Source organism: Alligator sinensis, unplaced genomic scaffold, assembly GCF_000455745.1.
Source record: "Alligator sinensis unplaced genomic scaffold, ASM45574v1 scaffold147_1, whole genome shotgun sequence".
In the NCBI taxonomy this organism is placed as follows: domain Eukaryota; kingdom Metazoa; phylum Chordata; order Crocodylia; family Alligatoridae; genus Alligator; species Alligator sinensis.
The window spans coordinates 106,871-129,327 of record NW_005841847.1 but is presented as its reverse complement, the minus strand read 5'-3'; the positions used below and the strand labels follow the sequence as shown (position 1 = coordinate 129,327).

General features: G+C 40.1%; 1 protein-coding gene across 6 annotated transcripts in view; it reads right to left on the bottom strand.

Annotated features, from left to right (window-relative positions):
• Positions 1 to 22,457, bottom strand: part of ADAM22 (ADAM metallopeptidase domain 22) — a 126,279-nt gene that overhangs the window by 75,846 nt on the left and 27,976 nt on the right. For all 6 annotated transcript variants that reach the window (XR_003094878.1, XM_025208141.1, XM_025208146.1 and 3 more), the window contains exons 3-7: positions 18,345 to 18,408; positions 15,940 to 16,003; positions 8,552 to 8,622; positions 6,973 to 7,047; positions 289 to 360 (exon numbers count right to left, since the gene is read on the bottom strand). Coding sequence is in view for 5 of the 6 variants with exons in the window: in XM_025208141.1 (XP_025063926.1) it covers positions 289 to 360; positions 6,973 to 7,047; positions 8,552 to 8,622; positions 15,940 to 16,003; positions 18,345 to 18,404 (342 nt within the window). In the remaining variant the exon portion in view is untranslated. The remainder of the gene's footprint in view (positions 1 to 288; positions 361 to 6,972; positions 7,048 to 8,551; positions 8,623 to 15,939; positions 16,004 to 18,344; positions 18,409 to 22,457) is intronic.

Below are 22,457 nucleotides of genomic sequence, written 5' to 3'. Positions count from 1 at the left end.
TCAGCAGTAATCAATATGGTACTCTGAATAAGTAGTCTCTCCTTGTAAGATGTGCTTAAAAATCTCAATAAGAAGTCAGCTCAGCACATGAAGGGAAGAAAATTATTCCTCTTACATATTTTAAGCACATATCTTACTTAGTCCCTTGATAGACTGTGGCCTAAATAAATGTCTGAAATCTACACATAACTTAATATTATAATTATCTGTGAACTGACATTTTCTACAGCATTATAACCATGTGATTCACAACACGTAAAAAAAAACATTAAACTGAGTAATACTTACTAAATCTGCCATATTCACAACTGACTTAGCATAGCTGTTGGTATGGCCAACTGATAACCGGTGTTTTTTACACTGAAAACAAACAGAAACAAGTTATAAATGCATTTTTGGTGATCTGAAAAGCATTTAAAAATGAATTTACCTGTAGGAAAAGCTGTGTGCAAGCTGTTTATCTTTTGGACTGATTATAATTTAAAACAGTTAAAATTATTCAAATATGCATTCTACAGTATTGGGAGGATCAATTAATACATATTTGGAAAGTTAAGATCTTTGGTGAAGATGCTGTAGAATTTCTATGGAAGTATTTTTATTGAAATTGTTATCATTATTACAACCTTAAAACAATGAACTATTAGTAGATAACGGTCAAATGCCAATATGGCATATGCTATCATAATTTCAGTACCCTTTCCTGAAACTGCTTTGCAGATGTAGTCAATATTAATCTGTCTACTTGCAGCCTAATATATCTAAACACATTTTCCTGAAATTATTCTGTCCCAAATCCCTACCTGTCTTTCCTTATAAAAAATTGCAGTACTTCACAGTAAGTGTCTCAAATCACGTTTGTAATGATACAGCAACAGTAGAACACTGCAACATTATTCTATAAAGGTGACATTTCCTATGCAACATAACCTTCCCAAGTCCTTCTACCTATTGAACAGCCCTCATATAATTCTGCACCTTTAATGTGCTTAAATGTTACAGTGACAAATACTTTAGAAAAGCCTAAGACACCTAAACCAAGTTTTTCTGATGTGTCTAACAGTTTTGGAAACCAACCTAAAACACTCTGAAAGGGTGCCCAGCACTTGCTGAAAATCAGGTCCATGTTTCCTGCTCTTGAAAAGTAATATATACTGTTTATTATTACTATATTAAACACCCACCAGAAGTGGACCATAAAAACAATCTCCCTTTAACCACTCTGAAATACCAGTGAGAGCAGCTGGAATATGCAATCCCTGAAGCTCTGAAACGCTCCCATATGTCCCTGTGGGGCTGCCAAAGCCCTCGCCTTACCACCTGTCTAGCCTCTATTGGGTGGTTTGCAGTTTTTATACCATGCCTGTACGTAGTGATTAGGTCAGCCAAAATAATATATCCCTTAGGTGCCATGACAAAAACCATGCCTCAAAAAATTCCCCAAAGGTTTCAGGAAACTACAAGCCTGGAAAAAATATTTAGAAAAAATCTTCATTTTTTCCACCCAGTCATAAACAGCTGGGAACTCCACACTGTACACATGCCTCAGACCTCCTGCAGCCTGGCTGCTGTGGAGTTCTTTGAAATATTTTCCCAGCCAGTACCAGGCAGCCCAGAGAATGTCTGAAATCCAGAGTTTCCAAGCTTCAAACTGTAGATGGGGAAAAAAAGGAAAGACTGTTTTGCTGAGCAGGAGGCAGAAAAGAGGAATAAGCCAAAGAACTATGTAGTTTTTGACCTGGGTAGGAGGAAAGGGAGATTAAGGCAATGTACAGATATTCCTTTTGTGCTAAGAGAAAAGCCTTTCTCCCACCACAAAAAAGAGAGATGAAGGGACAATCAAGAGATTTCTTGCAGAAGAAAACTGTCTCCTCCACAAGATGTTAGATAGGTTATTTACAAGAAAGATCTTCCTCCTCCTGATATGACTTGAATGCCTGTACACTTTTCAGGAGGGAGAGACACTTGCATCCCACAGTCCTCTGACTCCCTGACAACCCACCCAGGTCAGCTGGGGAGCCAGGACCCAGTTTCAAAGAAGTTGTCCCTAGCCGCGCTTCTTTGTTCCTCTGACTTTAAAACACCTTGTGTGCAGCTCATCTGAGCTGCTGAAGAAGCAATTTAAAACCAGGGTGGCTGTCTATTGACAGTCTTCCTCCTTCCCAGGCAGGGGAGAGGGCAGGCTGCCAGGTAATGAACTCCCCTAAAAGCAGTGATAGCCCAGGGAGCAGCCTTCCTGTGGTCCCTGGCTGGAGAGCTGGCATGTGTAACTCTCCAGCTAGGGAGAAATTCTTACCAGTAGAAATGAATGCCTGTACCCACCTAAGATACTACTGTAACAACCTGGGAAAGAGAGACTAGGTCAAAAGAAAAATACACTCAGGAAGAGATGGAAGAAAACATGATGAAAAAAAAAACGTGAGACAAAATAACCATGAGAGAAATGACATGAAGGAGAAGTCAGGCACGAGGATAGTCGAGAAAAAGTGGTAGAACACAGAAATAAAATAAAATGTACACAGCACTAAGGAAAAGGCTTGAACATAAAATTCAGACCTCAGTCCTCCAAAGATTTATGCACATGCTCTAAGCACTGCGTAAAACTATTTTCAGTACATAAAATCCAGCATCAGTGTAAATTTTTCTAAATGTAGAATCTGTTAAAGAATACTTAGGAAACAAGAACATATTTATTCTTAAAAAGGAATACTTTCTAAAGCATAAACCAATTCTTTGTTTTGAACTGGATGCATTCATAAGAATCTTTTTTTAAATTGCCTCTTTTGGGGTGTTACACTATCATCTGTCATTTTGTTTTTTAAGCCTGAGCTCACAATAATCCTTACTCGAGATCTGACTTGCCCTTTTTTTATTTTACTAAGCACAATACAATTGAACAGTATTTCCCAACTTATATTTTAGGGGGCATGAAAGGATCCTTAAATGCAAATACTTCAATATTGGTAGTTCTGCTATAAAAAAGTGCTGAAGAAATATTTTACCTTTGATAACATTTATTTTGGGATGAGGTAGCAGACATACAAAGACTTTAAAAGAATGTTTTAAAAATGATAGTATTTAATTATTCTTTTCAGTCATGTGTTCAGATTTTTTCCAAGGTCACTGTGTCAACTACCTTTTTTGCTTCATTTTTTTTTCACTTCAGTTGGCAGTGATTTACTGTGTGGCCTTGGGCAAACTACACAGAGCTGATCTTCAAGATGTGCTGAGCTCTAACAAGTTTAGAAAAATCAAGGGCTCTGCAGATACTTAGTTCTTCAGAAAAATCAATCTCCATTGACCCATCTTAAAAATTAGAAGGATGATGGTTTCCCACCCCCCACCTCCCTCCTTTTGAAAAGGGCTTTGGGATTTAAAGATAAATATATCTTTGCAGCTGATTTTTGTCTTTTTCAGAATATACTGATATCACCAAATTATCTAAAGCAGACAAAAATACTATGACTTTTAGTTTATTTCCTTGTTTTCACTCCAGTAAATGTAAGCATATCTTTAGAAGTAACTGCTCCTAGAAATTCATCATTGGGTGCTCATGTTTTGTTTAGGATGGTCTCCTCACAATAGGGAGACTGCTTTTGGCTTTTTAATATAAATCTCTCTTTCTAAAATAGAGAAATTAATAAAAAGGTTCTTTTTATACATTCCCAGCCTATACAAAATTCAAAGGAAGGCAAAGTTTGGATCTAAATCACCAGGCAATAAGCATCTTTGCACAAGATTGTTTATTTTCTGCTGCCACAACACACCTTGCTGTGTTGCATCTACCAGAGACAGAACATGGCAGCCAGCTATAGATAAGTTATGTCTATTTAGTCTTCCTCAATATTTGATGGTTTTGTATAAGTTGTGACGCTTATAACATATTCTATTAAATAAAAAGTGAGACAAGTGGTGTTATAGGGCTAATGAAACGTTGAATCAACTTCTTGACTCTGAACAGCCAGATTCCAACACTGATTTATGAGGGCTGTGATGTCAGTAGCTCAGTGCATACTGGAATACCTCAGATAAGAAGAAATTCACCAATTTTAGGTTACTGCTGTTTGCAGACTCAGCAAAAAACAGGAAAAGTGATAAGATGGACACAGTTACTGAAACATTCTTAAGTTTGAAGTGTCTGAAAATTCAACAACAGAATGTGTGACCATTAAAAGGCATTTTGCATCTCACAATGCCCATGGTTATTCAAATGCTAGCCCAAAGCACACTGCCAATACTGTAACTAATTTTCCATAATCATAGCTCCAGATACAGAGTGCAGGCAAAGTCATAATGAGTGGGTTAATCTCAGAGGCTTAGCAGCACAGCGCTGCACCCACCGAGGTTGCACAGCACTCAGGGCAGTGCCGGCTCCTGCCATGCTGATTGCAGCTGTACAATTAGCTACTACTGTGACAATGGCTGCTTCTGCACCCCTCCTACAAAAGCGGTGCCTGGGGCTGCTATCCCAGTCACCCCTGCCTCAGTTACATTGCCTCAGACCCTTTACCAAAAATATTGTAACCCAACAGAAAATAATTCATTTGCAAACCTCTGTCTGCAGTCTGTGCAGGAGAGTAGTGGACTGACTCTGATAATATCCATAAATATCATAATATAAGAAGCACTAGCCTTTGGAGGAATCAGATCTGTTCAGTTGGGTAGAACACGTACCATTGTCCAGGCTGTGGACGTACTTTCCAGGCTTGAACACAATAATTCAGGAAATGTTGAATGGCATCCAACATTTTCCTCTGTGATTTAAGAAATTAAGCTTTGTTCACCAAATAGAGCTGTCAAAGGATTAAATCACCCAAGGATAACAGTGTATTCCTTTTGTCAGGAGGTGATGTGACTCCACCAGATTGTAATTAGTTACATTAAGTGACATGACTACCAGTGAGTGGTATTCGGTGATGCAGTGGCGGAGGAATGAGACCTTAACCTGCACTATTATGTGGACAGTGCGTGATCGCTAGTAGCCTAACCAATCAGGAGTTACCCCTAGAGCATGACTGGCTGGACCAGCATGCTGAGGCCTCCAGAATGTTCCATCAAGGGGGGACCCTGATTGGCTAGGGAGTCTATAAAGGGGGCTGTGCGCCTTGGCGTGAGGTCCCCAGACGCTCCCGAACTCAGGAAGACAGCCTGATCACCTGTCTTGTCTGGACAGACCCCTAGGCCTCTAGCTAGATTCCTAGCATAGGCTACCACAGCTTATAGCTAGACCACGTGCTATCTGGAACGCCCTGTGTGTTGCCCAACTAGGCATCATACTTGTACTGATAGTATTTTCAGCTGCAGTCAACCTTCACGATTACACCTTGCTTGTTACTTGCCACTACCCATCATCTGTTCGTTCTCCACACCATGTCGTCTGTGTCCACCTGCTACTGTAAATAGTCCTTGTAATTAGTTCCTGTATTCAACTCGTTAATCATCTTGTTGGTTTGTAAGTAAATTTATGAATTTTCTTCACCTACTAGTTGTCGCGCTTTTTTCCTCTCTCACACTTGGCATCCCCAAGCATGTCTGGGTTGGGGTCACTACTCAGTGCCCCACTCGACACGCAACTGAGGCCATTTTCCAAACACCATCCTTGAATTATGGCCCACACCTTTTACAACTTGATGGGCATGTTTGCAAATTTGGGCACTCCTCAAAACATACTAGACTTAGCAGAGAAGATGGATCAACTGATATATTTATAGAGTTTAAGATCATAAGGGATTCCTAACTTATCTCATGTGATCTCCTGTTAAGAGATTCACTAGTCACAGAATTTTATCCGCTTACTTCTATTGTGCATCATAATTTGGGTTTAACTAAAGCATATCTTTCAGAAATGAATTCCATCCCTATCTAAAGATTTTAAGAAGTGGAGTCACTACTTTTATTTCTGAAGATTAGTCAGAAGGTAGGGCAAGGCAGCAACTTAGGGCACTTTTACACGTGCTCCAGGGGTGGAGGAGGGGGCATTTTAATTAGAGCAGCCACTCTAGTTAACGTGCCACAGCATCTCATGTATCAGCATCCTCACGCTTCAAAATGGCAGCAGGGGCACTTGAACTATAGTTCATTCAATGAGCTTTAGTTAAGTGCCCCTGCCGCCATTTTGAAGCATGGAGACACTGATACACAAGACGTGGAAGACTGCTGGAGCACAATAACTACCACTCTCCAGCACACTTGGTTAACTGAGTCTATTCCAATGCTCGGTAATTATAGCATGGCTAAGCAGCCTCCACGATCATGTACAGGCACCCTTAGGGACTAACTGCTTTAGAGAGGGATAAGTTTCTGTAGGTGACCATCTTCCTAGCACCTTTAAACTGATTAGTCTTTAAGGTGCTACCCTGCCTTAACTTCTACCTGACTTCAAACTAACACAGCTAACTACCTACTCTTTCCAAGGATTAATTCTCATCACTATGAAAACTTTACTTCTTTGAAAATGCCTAGCTTTAGTGCCCAGCTATTGGCTCTGGTTTGTGTATTTCTCAGCTGTGTCAAAAAGCCCTAGTACTTGCTCTCTGGAAAGGTACTTGCTTAACAATAAAATATACTATTGGTGTATTTTGATGTCTCAATAAATGCAGTCATTATAAATCTGTCTGTCATCAATACGCAAACATTACTGATTTGCATGGTTATTAGCGGTAAGCATAATAATATCCAAAACAGTATGAAAGAAACGTGATCTGCTTTGAGTCCAGAAACACAGGAAACTACTGTCCAAGATGCTAGTTCTTCATATTTAATCTAAGATTGTTCTCATTTATCTTGGTGAAAATCAAGAGCATTTTCTATGTAGTTACACAATAGTAATACAAGGTCAGAATCAATTGTCTTGAAGATGTAGGCTGAATTTACATTCTAGCAACATAGAATGCCTAATTATTTTTGTCTCAGAGGCTTAAGACAACTTTAAAATATTAATAAATTTTAAGTAGCAAAGCATATAAGTCTTACCATTAGATGATCATTAACAATCATTAGCTCAATGTATTTTGTTTCCTCCTCAACTTTATGTGGAATCTGACGAACCTGCAGAAACATTGACATTCAATATTTGTTTAAATCTTTATGGAAAACAAATCTCAATTTGTTACAGCAAGAAGAATAATTTATTTCCTTTATTCTGGTCTCAGGTATAAATCATACTACTATGCTTCCATCATTTCACTTATTTTATTTCAAAATCTAACATTACAAAAATAATTGTGTGTTTGCATTGTTGTTCTACCTGTCTACGCTTGCAAACCACAAATTGACACACCTTAATTCCAAAATTAATCTAGAAAGTTTTTGGAGGGCTAGTGGAAGAATGACAGGTATTTACTTTAAAAATGGTAAGTGTTCCCTGCCCCATCTTCTCCAGAGCTTGATAAACGCTTAAAAAACAAAACAAGAACTCCTAATTTTTTTTTTAAATCCTAAACAGCAACTGTACCTTTAGAAACAGTTCGCTATCAGCTAGGAAATCACAACACTGATATAAAGAGAAAGCAGCTCTTAGCTAGAAAAGCACTTAAAAGGCTGTATTATCTGTTCAAATTCTAAATCAATCATTACTTCACAGTCAATTTAGTGCCTCATTTCCTTCCAGTTTACAGATATTCACAGCTGTGTTGTCCTTGTTTTCTCTGGTTTTTCCCACAAGGATTATTATGTCATGATTGTTGCTATAGATCTACAGCTACTGTATGCTGTTTATGAAAAAACAGCAAATCCCTTTAGCACTATCTGGTATAGAGTGATGTTCACAAAAAACATTTATGTGACAAATTCTTTTATTGCCTGTTTACTTTCAAGGTGATAAATATGTGTTTGCCACTTCTTTTAGCCTTTAGTCTTATGTTTAGTTCAGAGATCACGAGACAATTGTGAACTTTTCCAAGTGAATGCAGCACTCTTGAAATGCTGCTTCCTCCTCCTCCTCAGTTTCCCCCTCTTTTCAGCTGTTTCCAAAAAGCCTCTAGCAGAGGTGGATCAAGATGGGAGTGCAGTGACACCTCTGTTTCAGGCAATGCCATGGGAGCAGCAGCTGATGCTTTTTTTAAATCTCTGAATCAGATTCCCTCCTTCAAGAATGCAAGATTCAAGAAGTCCCCCCCTTCCCCTTCCCCCTTTCCCTCAGTGGCATGTCCCCTTTCTTCCTCTCCCATTCCTTCCTTCCACTGCCGCTGTCCCCAGAGGGGCATGCCACTGAGCACAAGGAGGAATGGAGGGAGAGAGGGATATCTTACTTGATTTGGGGACTTAAAAGAAATCCTCATCTGATGTTCCTGTGGTGTGGTTTGCCCATTCAGGGGTAGAAAGGAGCTAGGAGTGAGGGTGCAACCATCCCTGAAATGTTGGTTGCTGCTCCTGCACCCCTTTACAAAATCCTGGATTTGCCCATGGATGCTAGTGAAATTCCTTGCCTCCCTTGATTATTTGTTTATTCATATCTCATATGTCAAAATGACAGAAACAATAGGATTTCATCTTCAGAGCTCAATAGCTGTAAGCCAACCTTAACAGTATAAATTAGTATATCATCTCATACCTGTCTTCTACTCCTTTTGTGTCTTGACTTTACAACAAACTTCTGTGATGTAGTGTTCATTTGCTTGAATTCTATATGGAAAGCACAATGAGATAAGTCTTTAGTTTTACAAAAAAAGTATATCATTTCACTTGGCATTTTTTTTCATATTTAAATTAGATAACAATTGTACTTTTTGAATATTTACCTAGACAGGGGACAATGTTACAGGTGCTTTCCTAACAACAGAGTATGAATAAAAAGTCTGAATAAACTTTATTAATAATAAAGTTTTATTAAAACAACCATTATGTGGGTATCATACCATAGAAGGTGTAACCGGTGTTCTAAGACTAAGACTCCAGTTATTGTAACTGTAATTTTGTATGGTGCTACCATGAAATTAATCATATTTTCATTAATTCAGCAATCAGTTCACCCCACTCTTGTACTGTCTGCATATATTACCATGAAAAGGAAACAAAGTGAACACGTGCTTTGAGAGTCATTTTTTTCACAGAATGACATGGTAGGATTGAGCTAAACCTTTGGGATACTGACAGTATCCACAACAAATTTAATATTCCCTTAAATTAATTCTACCTTGTCAGCAGCTTTGAAAATCTCTTATCAGAAACACTAAGTAGTTTATTCTTTAGCCAAATTTCATTTTACTTGCTGGTCACAAGTAAAATGTGTAATCCACACAATTCACAATCCACACAATCACATCTCCTGCTGTACTACATGTAAATGGCAGGAGATGTGATTGTGGGATTGCAAGTCAGTTCCCATCTAGGGTGACCACCCATCCCTAATTGGGTGGGACAGTCCTAGTCCCAGGATGCATGACTCCGAGAGAGTATTTCTCCCAGATTCGCAGTATTGTACAGGGATTGGGAAATGGTTAGTTTCCCCTTGCAGGCTGGCAGTGTTCCAGCCTGCAAGGGGCTGCTTGGGGCTGCCGGGAGTGGGATGCAGGGAGCATCATGGGCATGTGTGAGCCCACATACATGCACGTGGCTAGGAATACAGCCAGACTTTGTGGAGAGCAGCTCCCTGAAGGTAGGTCTATGGAAGAAAGGGAGTACTGAAGGGGAGGGCAGATCAAGTCCCCATGGTGAGGGAGGGAGTGGGGCAGAGGGTGGAGGTACTGCCCAGCCAGGTTGGTGCATGGGGCCCAGGCCAGGAAATGGGACAGAGCCATGGACAGCTCATCCAGGGGGTGCGTGGCATGAAGGGGCGACTCCCCACCACTGCACCCCCCCAGGGGGGCATAGGGGCATGTACCCCCCCCCCCCCCCCCGTTTTCGGCAGGGGAAAAGGGAGGGCACCCCCCCCCCCCCCCCAGATTTGTGCATGGGACAAGGGCAGATGCAGGCTGCCCACTGCATGCTCAGGGCTCCCTGCCCTGGCTTCCTCCCCTGGCTTCCTCCACACTGGCCACGCTGCCATGGCAATGTGCCCCCTGCCTGACCAGCAGCAGCAGCAGGGGTGGTCACAGTGTGGAGCTGTGCCCCCCACTGCTGCCAGGTGGACAGGGGGCACACAGCCAGCACAGGGCTACCAGGGAAAGGCAGCAAGGTGGAGAGCCCTGAGCCTGCAGTGGGCAGCCTGCATCTGCGCTCGCCCCACTCAACTCTGCTTCCGCTGTGCCGCCAGCAGAGGCTGGGGGGCAGGGGGAGAAAAGGGGAGGAGGGAGGGTAGGCAGGCATGTGTCCTACCTTTACATTTTTTAAAAGTGGTCACCCTAATCTCATCACACCTTGTTGCCTGGTTCCTGGGCTCCCCCTGCACCAGAAAGAAGCACATTCTCACAGTTGGGAGCCCTCTTAGCTGACTGGGCTTCCAGCTGCAGGGGCACCCCATGCACCCCTGCCACTGGGACATGGCAAGTGCTGCAGTCTCCCAGTCGTGTTGGTGCATGGGGAGCCCCCAAAACTGGGAACCCTGTCAGCTGAGAAAGCTTCCAGCTGTGGGGACATGTGCTCCCATGGCTAGTCGCCAGCATCAGCTGGGAACTTCCAGGCATGAGGGTGCATACACACCTACAGGCTTGGCGGCACCAAAATGACTAGCACCATGAATGAAAGGAACCTGGGGGTTAATAATAGACCACAGAATGAATATGGGCCGGCAGTGCAATGCTGTAGCCAGTACGGCAAAGCAAATAATACTCTGGCATGCATCAATCAATGCATCTCCAGCAAAACCAAGGAGGTGATTCTTCTGCTCTACTCAGCATGGGTGAGACCCCAACTTAAGAACTGTGTCCAGTTCTGGGCACCACATTGTAACAAGGATGTGGACAAGCTTAAGAGAGTCCAAAGAAGAGCCACCCTTATGATCAGAGTCTTAAAAGGCAAGCCATATGAGGAAAGGCTGAGGGATCTGGGGCTCTTCAGTCTGAGGAAAAGAAGGCTGAGAGGGGACCTGGTAGCAGCTTACCGCTACACTAGAGGAGTACATCTACGGCTCAGTGAGCAGCTGTTCACCAGGGCACCCGAGGGGAAAAGCAGGAGTAATGGCCACAATCTCCTGGAAGATTGATTCAGGCTCAACATTAGGATAAACTTCTTCACAGTCGGGGTGTCCAGACTGGAATAAGTTCCTTCCAGAGGTGATGCAGTCACCTACCCTGGAAATCTTTGAGAGACGACTAGATACTCACCTTGCTGGGGTCACCTGATCCCCAGTTATCTTTCCTGCTTGGTGCAGGGGGCTGGACCCGATGATCTTCCAAGGTCCCTTCCGGCCTTACAATCTATATGGGCACGCACAGCTGAGAGCTCCAAACAGCTGATGGGGCTCCCAGCCACAGGGCACAGGCTACACATGCAAATTAAACCTGGATAGGTACCAGCTATAAAGTTATTACACATTTCCAGCAATAACTTTATAGTTGGTTGAAACGTTTAAGGCACCATAGTTAATTTGCACAATTAACTAGGTAATTGCATAATGCATGTAACATGTAGAGAAAGCCATGAGATGATGAGGGGATTAGTATGAACTAAACAGGAGACAACATTAGTCCTCATCATTTTTAATTTCCCACCTGAATTTTTCCTTCTTTCATTTTAGATTTACTATTCCTGGTTCCAATATTTTTTATATAAACAGAAATTTTTTTCTTGCATTAACAGGTCTCAAATTCATTTATTTTCTTATGTCCTTAATCACCTTTCTTTGAAGCTACAGATACTTAATTTCAGCAATCTCATCTAATACTGTGTCCTCTTTAATAGTCTAGCTTCCCTTCTCTGCATTAGTTCCAACTTTTGAATATCTTTTTAGTTATCAGTAGCTGAAATCTTCTTTCAGGTTTTCAATTTGGTCTTAATGTGACTGAGAGGAATAATATTATGGCTAGGGTTGTGCAAAGCAAGGCACTTTCAATTCAAATAATCTTTGCCCCCAGTTTGGCTTTGTAATGCACTCATAAGTCATTTGGTTGCACATCTAGTCTTAAACTTCTCTCACATTTCCACTTCTGGTGATTTTGCATATGTGGTGCGTGAAAGATGGTATTTCTGCATATGAATCAAACACCAGGCTAAAAAGATAATGTAGCTTAAGAAATTGAAAGGACTACAATTGCTGCAATGTGACAAGGATGACCATACAAATTGCTTCTGACAATAAAAAACGTAAGATCAAAATACAGATGACTGGCCTATTTCACTCAAACAGTGGAGATTACACCACATTTTTATGAAAAAATGTCACACATATTTCTCTCCCAGTGGGACTGAACAAAACAATCACCAGGACTAGGTATTAAATAACACTATCTCATGATAGCTCATGAACTAGGAACCAAATTGCAAATACTTAGCCAGGTTACTTCACTGCTATAAGTAACTCCTTTAAACTAAATGGCTTTACTCATGTGACTAGTTAGTCACATGTATAAGGGTCATGTTCATAGAGTCAGGTCCTTGTTATCTATTCTATTTGTTCTCTTTCAGTTTGTCTTACAGAAGAGCAAATATATTTGAAGATATTTACCTGCAAGATTATAACTCAAATTCTAAGCATAGCACATTCTGCCAGGAGAGAATAAAAGGGACAGGATCGTCTTTAAAAATATTGTTAGCTAACATGTGATATGGTGGCCACTGAGAGGTAGCCCCTAGTCAATCTCTACAGCTCATAATGAATGAAAAGTAACAGTTTTGAAATATATAGGTTTGTACTGGGGGGGCAGAGTTGTATTTGTTGATATTTTCACTGTACCTAATTGTCTATTCAGTCAAAGCATTGATGCCATATTACCAAAGCATATTTCAGAATTTATATTTATAATTATAAACTAATTTCAATATTTATATTCTTATGAAAAAGCCAGTGGTAATAGTACATTTTTAACAATAAAATAACAATGATCATTTATAAGCAATAGCCTTAGCCATGGCACACAAAGGAGTGCTATAACTGGCCTCACCACAGCCACCTTATTCCCCACAACAAAGAGCAGGTACCCATTTTAGTGCAGGTGATCTTCAGCATGAGCCTAGAGCAGAGTTTGAACTCATACCTCTTGAACTGTACCAAGACATATTACGCACCTCTCTACCACCATTCAAACTACTAAATCAGTTTTTGGGGCACCTTGGGTTATCCCTGAAGCTTTCCTCTTCAAAGTTATAACCCTCCACATTCAGCAAAATCTGACAGATTCACACCGTAGCATGGAGTATCTGCAGGTCATCACACGCTGCAGTATATTGTCTTTGCTAATACTATATATTTTTTAATTTCCATGGAACAGAAGAAAATAAAAAGGTATGCTGCCAATACCATAATAGAATACTGTAAGCTTCTATTAGTATTGATATGAAGTTAGCTTATTACTGCCAGCATAAAAGGCTCTTGATATATCAATGCGCATTCACAATGTAGCTATGACTGAAAATCTTAGCTGAGGCACAGAACTCAAAAAGGATAAGAACAAAATCCTGACATTAAAGATAAAACTTCTCAGGGCATGTAAGTTCCACAAATGAGATCAATAATAAGAAGAGAAATACTAGTGATATAAAGAACATGGCAATATGCTTTTTTTGTTATAATATCCATCCTAATTCTAGGACAGGATTAGACAAATAGTCCAGCTACAGTAATTTAAAAAAGACAAAAAGTCAGAAATATTGTATACTTCTAACTGCAAATGTACTATACCAGGTAAAGGAAATAAGGACAGAAAAGCTCATGTTTTTAAAATTCTGGCCCCATTCAAGTCCAGCAGAAGAACTTTGCTATTGATTTTAATGGGATCAGAATTTTACCCTTAAATGGTTCATTGGTGCTGCCCACAGATGCATATCAGGCAATGGAAGTTACACATACATATTTATTATATATTACTGATTAAAACAAAATCAACATAAACAACAGAAAATGAAAAAATGTTGGGGTGTTCTGTGAACATAAAATTAGTAGCTATGGCAGTAGACATAGCACTTAGATTTATATTCCACCCTATCCAGAAAGGCTCAGGGAAGCTTACAATAAAAGACAAACAACCACAAAATAAGAAACAACAATAGACTCCCCAAATGACAACCCAAAACTTTATAACTCCACCCCACGACATCCACCTCTGCTTCCCTGCCTATCACTCAGGACAGCAAGCCTTCCAGCCCATCCTAACTCTTCTACAACTGTTAAATCTTTCATCTGAAATTCAGGGCAGGTGTTCAACATTGTGTGTGAATACAGAAGGGGCAGATAGAGAGTTTAACATGTTGTTATGAAATTCTCTTGCTTTAATTTGTTTATATGTGAGATCCTAAAGTACCATGAGCAGGCATGAGACTAGTGCCATATTAATGGCAAAGTATGTGTATACAAAAGCTATTTTCATTCATATTCCACAAGTTGATCAATTGGCAGCCCTTCCCTATCTCAGATTGCATATGTGGGGGTTTTGGTGGTAAAGCTAGCAATGTTCTAGTTTTGATGACAAAAGTCAGCAAAATATAAGCAAATCAAGATTTCTGTGAAAATGTCACAGGTAGCAAGACTTATGTGACACTTTGTTTGAAGGTAACAGGTTGCTGCTTGCAAAAAATTGCTTCTCAAAATCATAAAAAAATCAAAATTGACATTTATTTTTCCCCAAATATGTGAAAAAAACAATGCTTCCCACAGGGAAATCCATTTGCCCAGAGGACACCCAAGTCTAATTCCAATATGTCTCATGCTTTAGTAACCCCTTTAGAAAGACTCCTTTCAAACTCAGCAGTCTTGGCTCTGTTAGAGGACATCCTGCCAAACAGATCCCACACAAGAGTGCACTCCATTATTTGGCCTCATATTGGATATGCTGCTTGGTTTATAAAGCCATTTTGCATCTTTCCCCACAACTGAAGTGAGTAACCACCTTTGAGGCATGTGTATAGTCCGTTTCATAATGAATTTTCAACTGCGTTCTGAGCTAGTCATCCCCCTTACACTGCTAGCCATCAGTACATGAGCAAATCTACCAAGGGCACCTTTTATTTAGAAAAAAACTTTTACAAAGTAGGGGAATATGGGAACTAAATCATTACAGCCTGTGATGGAAGTTCACTGGTGCTATGAATATTGCAGCTTCTCCCACAAATCAATGAGCAAAAGAACACTGCCCGCCAAGACTTATCTATGTCCATGGAATATTCAGCACAAGAAGGCCCCAGTCTTTATAGCTCCTGTATCTCAATATTGTAGAACACCAACACTGGACAATTTATTTCTTTAAGAAACCAGCAGGGTGGGGCAGGTCTGATTTATCTAGGATGCACTGTATGTAGTAGGAATTAAGTGTACATGCTACTGCATGTAACTTCAATTAATGAGTTCATTTAAAAAACATTATTTTTTAAACATTAACTCTTTACATAATACAAAGTGTTTATGGAGATATACGTGTAATAAAAGTTGACACTGCCATTTTCAGTTTCCGTTACTAAGCAAGTAAACCTCAAAATATGCAAACCTTGTTGTATGTGCCAATTACAGAGATGAAGATTGAGGCACAGACATTAAGAATCGGAACTTGGATAAAACTTACAAGGTCGTACACCTTGACATATGCAAGGACCAGCAGATGACTCCTCTCTAATGGTTGAGGAAACCAAAGATCATCAATATCTAGCAACTGGGAATTATTTTAGACTGCAAAGCATCTGCTATATGTATAATAGCATAAACATATTCCATATTTAAAAGACCTTATTAAAAATTCAGTGATACAAAAGTTCAGGTGCAGTTTGATTTGCTGCTTTTTCTTCCAAAACTTTTTAGTTGAACAGAAAAGAAGAATCAAGTAAAATGAAAAGATTAACTACATGAAATATGATTAACAAATTTGGTATTAAACTAAGACAAGACAAAAAGAAGAGGTTATTTTTAAAAAATCATACCTGCTGGTAGGTTATCCAAAGGAAATTCAAATAGCTTTGATTTGTAAACAGAGTGGAAGTCTTCCTGAAAGAGAAAACGGACAGTTGCATTGAACCAAGATAAAATAATCCACGCCGTGAGTATTAGGAAGAGCATCCAAAAAGGACGACAGGTACCAAGGTCATGTGTTGCTGAAGTAATGAAAAACTACAAGCTACTAGACCTCAAGGATCTTTTTTCATGCTCCAGATTCTTCTCTTACCCTTCCCAATTAGGATGTGATCATTAATGTTCTGATTACGCATGCACTGATTTTTAAGCATGCGAGTAGCCCAGGGTGAGGAAAATACAGTCTGCGGAGGGGATTTGTCCAGCCCACAGCGGGTCCTTTGGTCCCGCCTGGCCCAGTCACCGCCTGGCCATGGCACGTTCTGCCATCCTCTGTGCATGCAGTGGGGCTGGGACAGCTCCCCAGCTGGACTGCCTTTCTAGGCAGCCTAGGCAATGGTGGCTCCTTCTAGCTGCCACCACCACTGGCCCCAAGCCCCATGGTACTGTTGGGAACCACGTGTGGAGCTGTGACCTGGTATGCAGGATCTGGTTGGCTGCACCAAGAACAGCCCGGCAGTGGTGAGAGGGAGGGGCTGCTTCTCCCCATGCTTGAGCAAGAGTTTCTGCCCAGTGCCACTGCTGGTGAGCCTGGACAGGGAAGTCCAGAGCAGGCACGGGGTGTGCCATGCCAAATCAGGGCTGCATGTGCAAGTCCCCACCAGTACCGCGAGGTTTGGGTCAGTGGTGGCAGCAGCTGGAACTAGCCGCCCCAGTCATGCTGTATGCCCAGGGGGCAGCAGGACATGCCATAGCCAAGCAGTGCAGAGCAGGCGTGGGGTGCTCTGGGGGCTGTGCGCTGTTGACAGTGGTGGGGAGGTGCCACAGGGCATGCAGGCTCTGGATTGTTGCAGGGTGGGAGCAGGGGCTGACTGGCTCATGGGGACACAAACGGGGGCTCCCATCCATACCCCATCATACTCTCAAACCCTCCCCCACAAAGCCCACAATCACACTCTCTCCCACACACAATCACACACCCCACAAACACAGCACACACCCACACCCTCCTTCACACACCCCCGGAAACGACTCCCCACACACACACATACCTGTGCATCGCTAGGGAAGCCCTGCTCACTTGTATATGCACACACCCCACCACACACATGCACCCAGACACCCTCCCACTCCACACACCCATCAGCCCCTCGTAAACCCCATACCCACCCACATACCCCCCACACATTCCCACCCACCCACATTCACACATGCCCCACACCCTCCCCCACACTCCACATACACACACATCCAACACACACACCCACAGCCCTCAACAAACCCCATACCCCCCACACCTCCCATAATATAAAAGAGTAAGACTTCATTTTGCACTATTATGCAATTACCTCTATATACACAATGCAAACACACATAAATCAGAACAATAATATTTTTAAAATAAAATTAAAATGTAATTGTGGATGTTTGATTTTTAGTATATAATTTTTTTTCTGGTTCCAAGATGGCAAACCCCCTTCCTAAAAGGAGTACTGCCGGGGTCGAGGGGAGGGATTTCCAGTGACAAAGGTCAAGGGTTAGGAGGCAGGATGTCGGGCTCCAAGATGGTGACCAGGGGGCAGGGTGCTTATCAAGGGGCAGGGCCGCCCTTGCAGCGCTCAACAGCTCACCAAAACTCATTAAGTGGCCCTCCAGCTGAAATAATTGCTAACCCCTGGAGCAGACCCATTGATCTCAATGGGCCTACCTTACATACTTAAAGTTAAGCATGTGCTTAAAGTACTTGGCTGGATTGGGCCAACACTTATAAAGCTGACCAATATGAATGCAGTTGGAGTAAAGTAGATATGTATGTGCATGTTTTTAATAAATCTGCAGCTTTAGACATAAGGAATCTCCCATCATTAATGAACCATCTTTAAACTGACCAGAAGGATGCTGGGGATTGGACTGGATGGCCTCTATAGGTCCCTTCTGGCCCTGCTTCTCTATGATTCTATAATTCTAAGGCACATATTTTGATTTACTAACTAACTGTGAGAAACAACTTCTATAAGCCTGTTCCTGCTCTCTTGAGAGAGTACTTAGGACTCTCAGAACACATATTACCTAATCTTTACATCTCTAGGACACTATATGGACTACCTTCTAAGAATGGATAAGGACTCTAGCTGTACTGGGTCACAAAGCAAGAGGTGCAGGGAAGGAGGCAGGTTCTTGTATTTTCTACCTCCCTTGTGCTCCGGAATGTTTGCGTTCAATAAACATTTTTTAATGATTTTTTGTATCTTTTTTGTCCCTATAATCAGTACATCTGATTCTGACCATGCCTAGGGTTAACTGAAGTTCTACTTACATTTGATGTGTAGTTTTCATCTGGCTCAATAAGGTAAGTATGATTCCCATCATAGAACATCCCACTGTTAAAATCAGGAAATTTAAACATTGATTTTAAAATATTTCTAAAAATTTAAAACAATTTAAGCAGCTTGTGGTATGGCTGAGAAACTGAAAAATAACCAAAAAACAAAATGTAAAAGCATTTTGAGGATTTGTTTCTGAGTCCATATGCTAGTTTTGTCATTTGATAACCATATTTTCCCATTTCAAAATGGTAATTTCTCTCCTCCTGAAAGACCCACGCAAGAACCGCAGGACCTCTTCATGAAGTTTCTAACACAGAATGAAGTTCTCTCCCTGATAGAGAATACACCTTGAAAACTATCTAGGAGGCTTCTCTCTTCATATACTTCAGGAATACAAGTATACCTTTGTCATGCCCATCTCAAGCTTATTAAACTGAAATGACCCTCATATTTTAACTTCTTAGGTGCCACAATCCTGTCTACCTGTGGGCTCCTACAGGACTGCCACATAATAATTACCAATTTTTAGCATGCCCTTAACAGTAAAAATGACTGTGAATCAAAGTGAATATAAACTAAGTGCTGCCAAATACACAAGGTAAAGGAAACAAGTTCTTCTCTCCTATGAAGTTAATACACTTATTTTTTAGGGGAAAAAATATATAAAATATCATATCATGAAGTTTCTGCACCAATCCCCACATCAGATATGAGTGTGCCCCCTCTCTTATGTGACAGTTTCCAGCCTGGCCTCCACCGAAGTGTAAGGGCACACCCTGAGGGCTAAGAGGTCTGCTATTCCACAGGAAGACAAAACCTGCTACTGAACAATCTGAGGTAAACTGCAAAGGAATCTCTAGTCTTTTTCAGGAGTGAACAGCATAGCCTCATATCATTTAGGAAAAGGATCTTCTATGTATTAAGCATTTCAAATACTCAGAAAGCTTTCATGTACCCTAATGGTACACCTCATTATATATACAGGTAACCTCTCTTTCAGACAAGTACAGATGCTTTAAGGGCATCCACTATAGACACACTGCTGTATACCCTGAAAAATCTGCTGTTGTGCAAGCTCAGTAATCAATATGTTTCACATGAATGGGAACCAATATTCAAAGCTCCAAAATGATGACACTCAGTTCAGTTTTAAACACAGGGAGCAATACAAGCTTTAAAGTATCATGGTAAATGAAGACATCCTCCCATAGTTAAATTGTATTGTTATGCATGACTGTTAACATGTAAATACATAGCAGGAGTGAAATCTAACACTGTCCAGATATCTTAAGCATATATGCATCCTATTGAAGTCACCTGACATAGAAAATGTTAATTAACAGTATATTTAAAAAGTATATTTCTTACCCCTCCTCCATTTTTATGTTTACCTAAATCTTCCTTTCTTGCAATTTTGCCATATAGCAGCATATTGTGTGTTTCTGAAAGTAAGTTGAGTCAGCATTTCTTTTTAAAATGTTCCTTTCAATGGTTTTAAATATGGCTATAAATATGAGCTGCATATTCAAACTTGGCATACACTAAACCACCTCAGCCAGGAGCTCAGCCAGGGAGCAAGGTTTTTTTGTAGGTCAAAAAGGACATTGATTTTTAAAATATTTCTATAGAAAAGTGTTGTATCTTTTTTGTCCCTATAATCAGCACATCTCATTCTGACTATACCCAATTGAGTAATAAAATGATGTAATTTAATTCCCATTTTTAAAGGCCCATAACTCCATGTGAAACTTTTAATGCTTTGCAGATTTTCATTAACATATTATATATTTGCCTAAATGGTGTGTTTCAGATATATGTCTTCACAGAATTAGCACAGGTTAACCTATATAGACAAGTGGGTAAAGACACATATTTTATGGAATACTGTTGGGAAACACATCCCACAGACCAAAATTAAGCAATGCTTCCTTTCATTATTTGACACAAGTATGAGCTTCAGGACCAACCTAAGCCTCAGTGTTCAAAGACAGAATTTGCATTTCTCAAAAGAGCCTTGTATTAAGATTTTTTCACATTGCAGTCTTGATCTCTGATCAAACCACTCTTTAATAATGACAATAGCATACCATTAGCAGACCATTTTTTAATATTTTACCACATAAGACTCAGAATATTTATTTGAAACAGTTAATTTCTGCTTAATTCAATTTGATCATAAAATTGCTATTTTTAAATTGACCACCAGTGGGCAGCAAAATCACAATGCAGCAAGAATACCTATCCGGTATTTGTACCATAGGCTATAAAATCCTTACTTTAAATCAGACCTAAGCCTGGCATGTCTATAATTATTCTGATACAGCCCTTCATTTTCCAAAAAATATGTAACAGTTTTCAAACCAAAATCATAATCCTACTAGGTGCACTGTACAATAAACTCCTATATATACAGAAACACAGATTTCACAAGAGGGAAGAGGAGGAATTTGCTGGACTGTGGCTTAAGAATACACATGAATGTTTAAAATGCAATAATATTATTAAAAAATACATTTTTCAATAAACTGGGATGTGCTATTAAGCATCCAGGTGTCTTTTGCTGTCCATCACATAGAGAAAACCCAGATCTCCTTTAAAAAGCCTATGATAAAAGACATGCATTATTGAAAACATGCATTAAATTTATACTGTTAAAAGATGCCTATATTTTTCCATATTTCTATATTCTCAGATTACCAAGACAGACAGAAAGACAGACAGACTCTTACATCATTTGACTGCAATAAGAGAAACAAAATGAAAATAGTGATGTACTTCACACCCATTTCCATGGGTTTTTGAACAACTGTAAGAAAAACAAACCCAACAGGGAGCAAGCAGAGATATATGGACAAAAGTAATTCTAACAACATGTGTGACTTTTTCAAAAGGCTATGTTTTGCTTTTGAATCTCTGTATTACCCAACTGAAGACTGTTGCTACTGTACATCCAAAACAAGTTAAAAAAAAGAAAAGAAAAGAAATCTTGGTTAATTTGGTGTTAAGATTGTAAAATTGTATCTCTAATTGATAGAATCACTGAGAAAGAAAAAAAATAAACAAGTATGAGAATTCTCTTATTATGCCCCGCTACCTTCTTAATTTAACTAATCAGAGACAGACGCCTCTAAAACTACTACAGACGTAAACACCTATAGAAATCACAAGATAAGGTTATATAAACAATTCTGACACCAAACTCACATCTGACCTATACCCATCATATCAATAATACAACCGGTGCTGCTAGGGTCCTGGGTGATGGCTGAAGAAAAGAAAAATGCTTGCATTAACACTTGTCTGGACAAAGAGCACAGAGCTTGTTGTTCCATTAAATGCATCTTCTCCAGTGTTATTCCTCCCAAGTCTACTCAAGAACAGCTTCTAGTCTTCACTAACTGATAATAATCTCTAGTTTCCTTTGCAACAGACAGACACTGGTTGGAGCTATTAAGATGTATTCACTGGCATGAATCTGCAGTACTTATTAGGCATCTGAGCTCCACTGAGGAAAATCACAATGTAACAGCTAATTATGATGATGATGATGACGATGATGCTGCATCATAGCATCTGAGATTAACACAACTCTAAAAAACACTGCATTCTTATACAGGGTCCTGGAACCTGCCAGCCTATTCAACATAATTTACATCGTACATTCTATGAAAGATGATTCACTGTTGATCTTAGCTGCTTGTATATTTATCTGCTTTAAGACCCCTCAGTAAAAGACTAAAAGTGAGGCTCAAAAATGAAAAACAAAAAAAATGGGGCGGAAAGAAGTAACTACTTGTTATCACCCTGATCATGTAATTGCTTTAGAATGCACAAACTTAGTACCTGAAGAACCAAAGAAAGGGCATAAAAAAACATTTGCAATCTCTTTTCCCTTTTCTGCCTAGGTCAACAGGAATTTACCAGGAGTTTGGACCTACAATCCAAGACCTAATGTTAATTCATTGTTAATGAAAGTCTTGAAGTTAACACCCTAAACTAAGAATGCACTAATACGCTATGACTCCTAGGTTGAGCTGTTCCTCATTCCTAAATCTTGATTTCAAAGAAAATAAAATAATGAAATCAGATGATAAGTGCAAAGA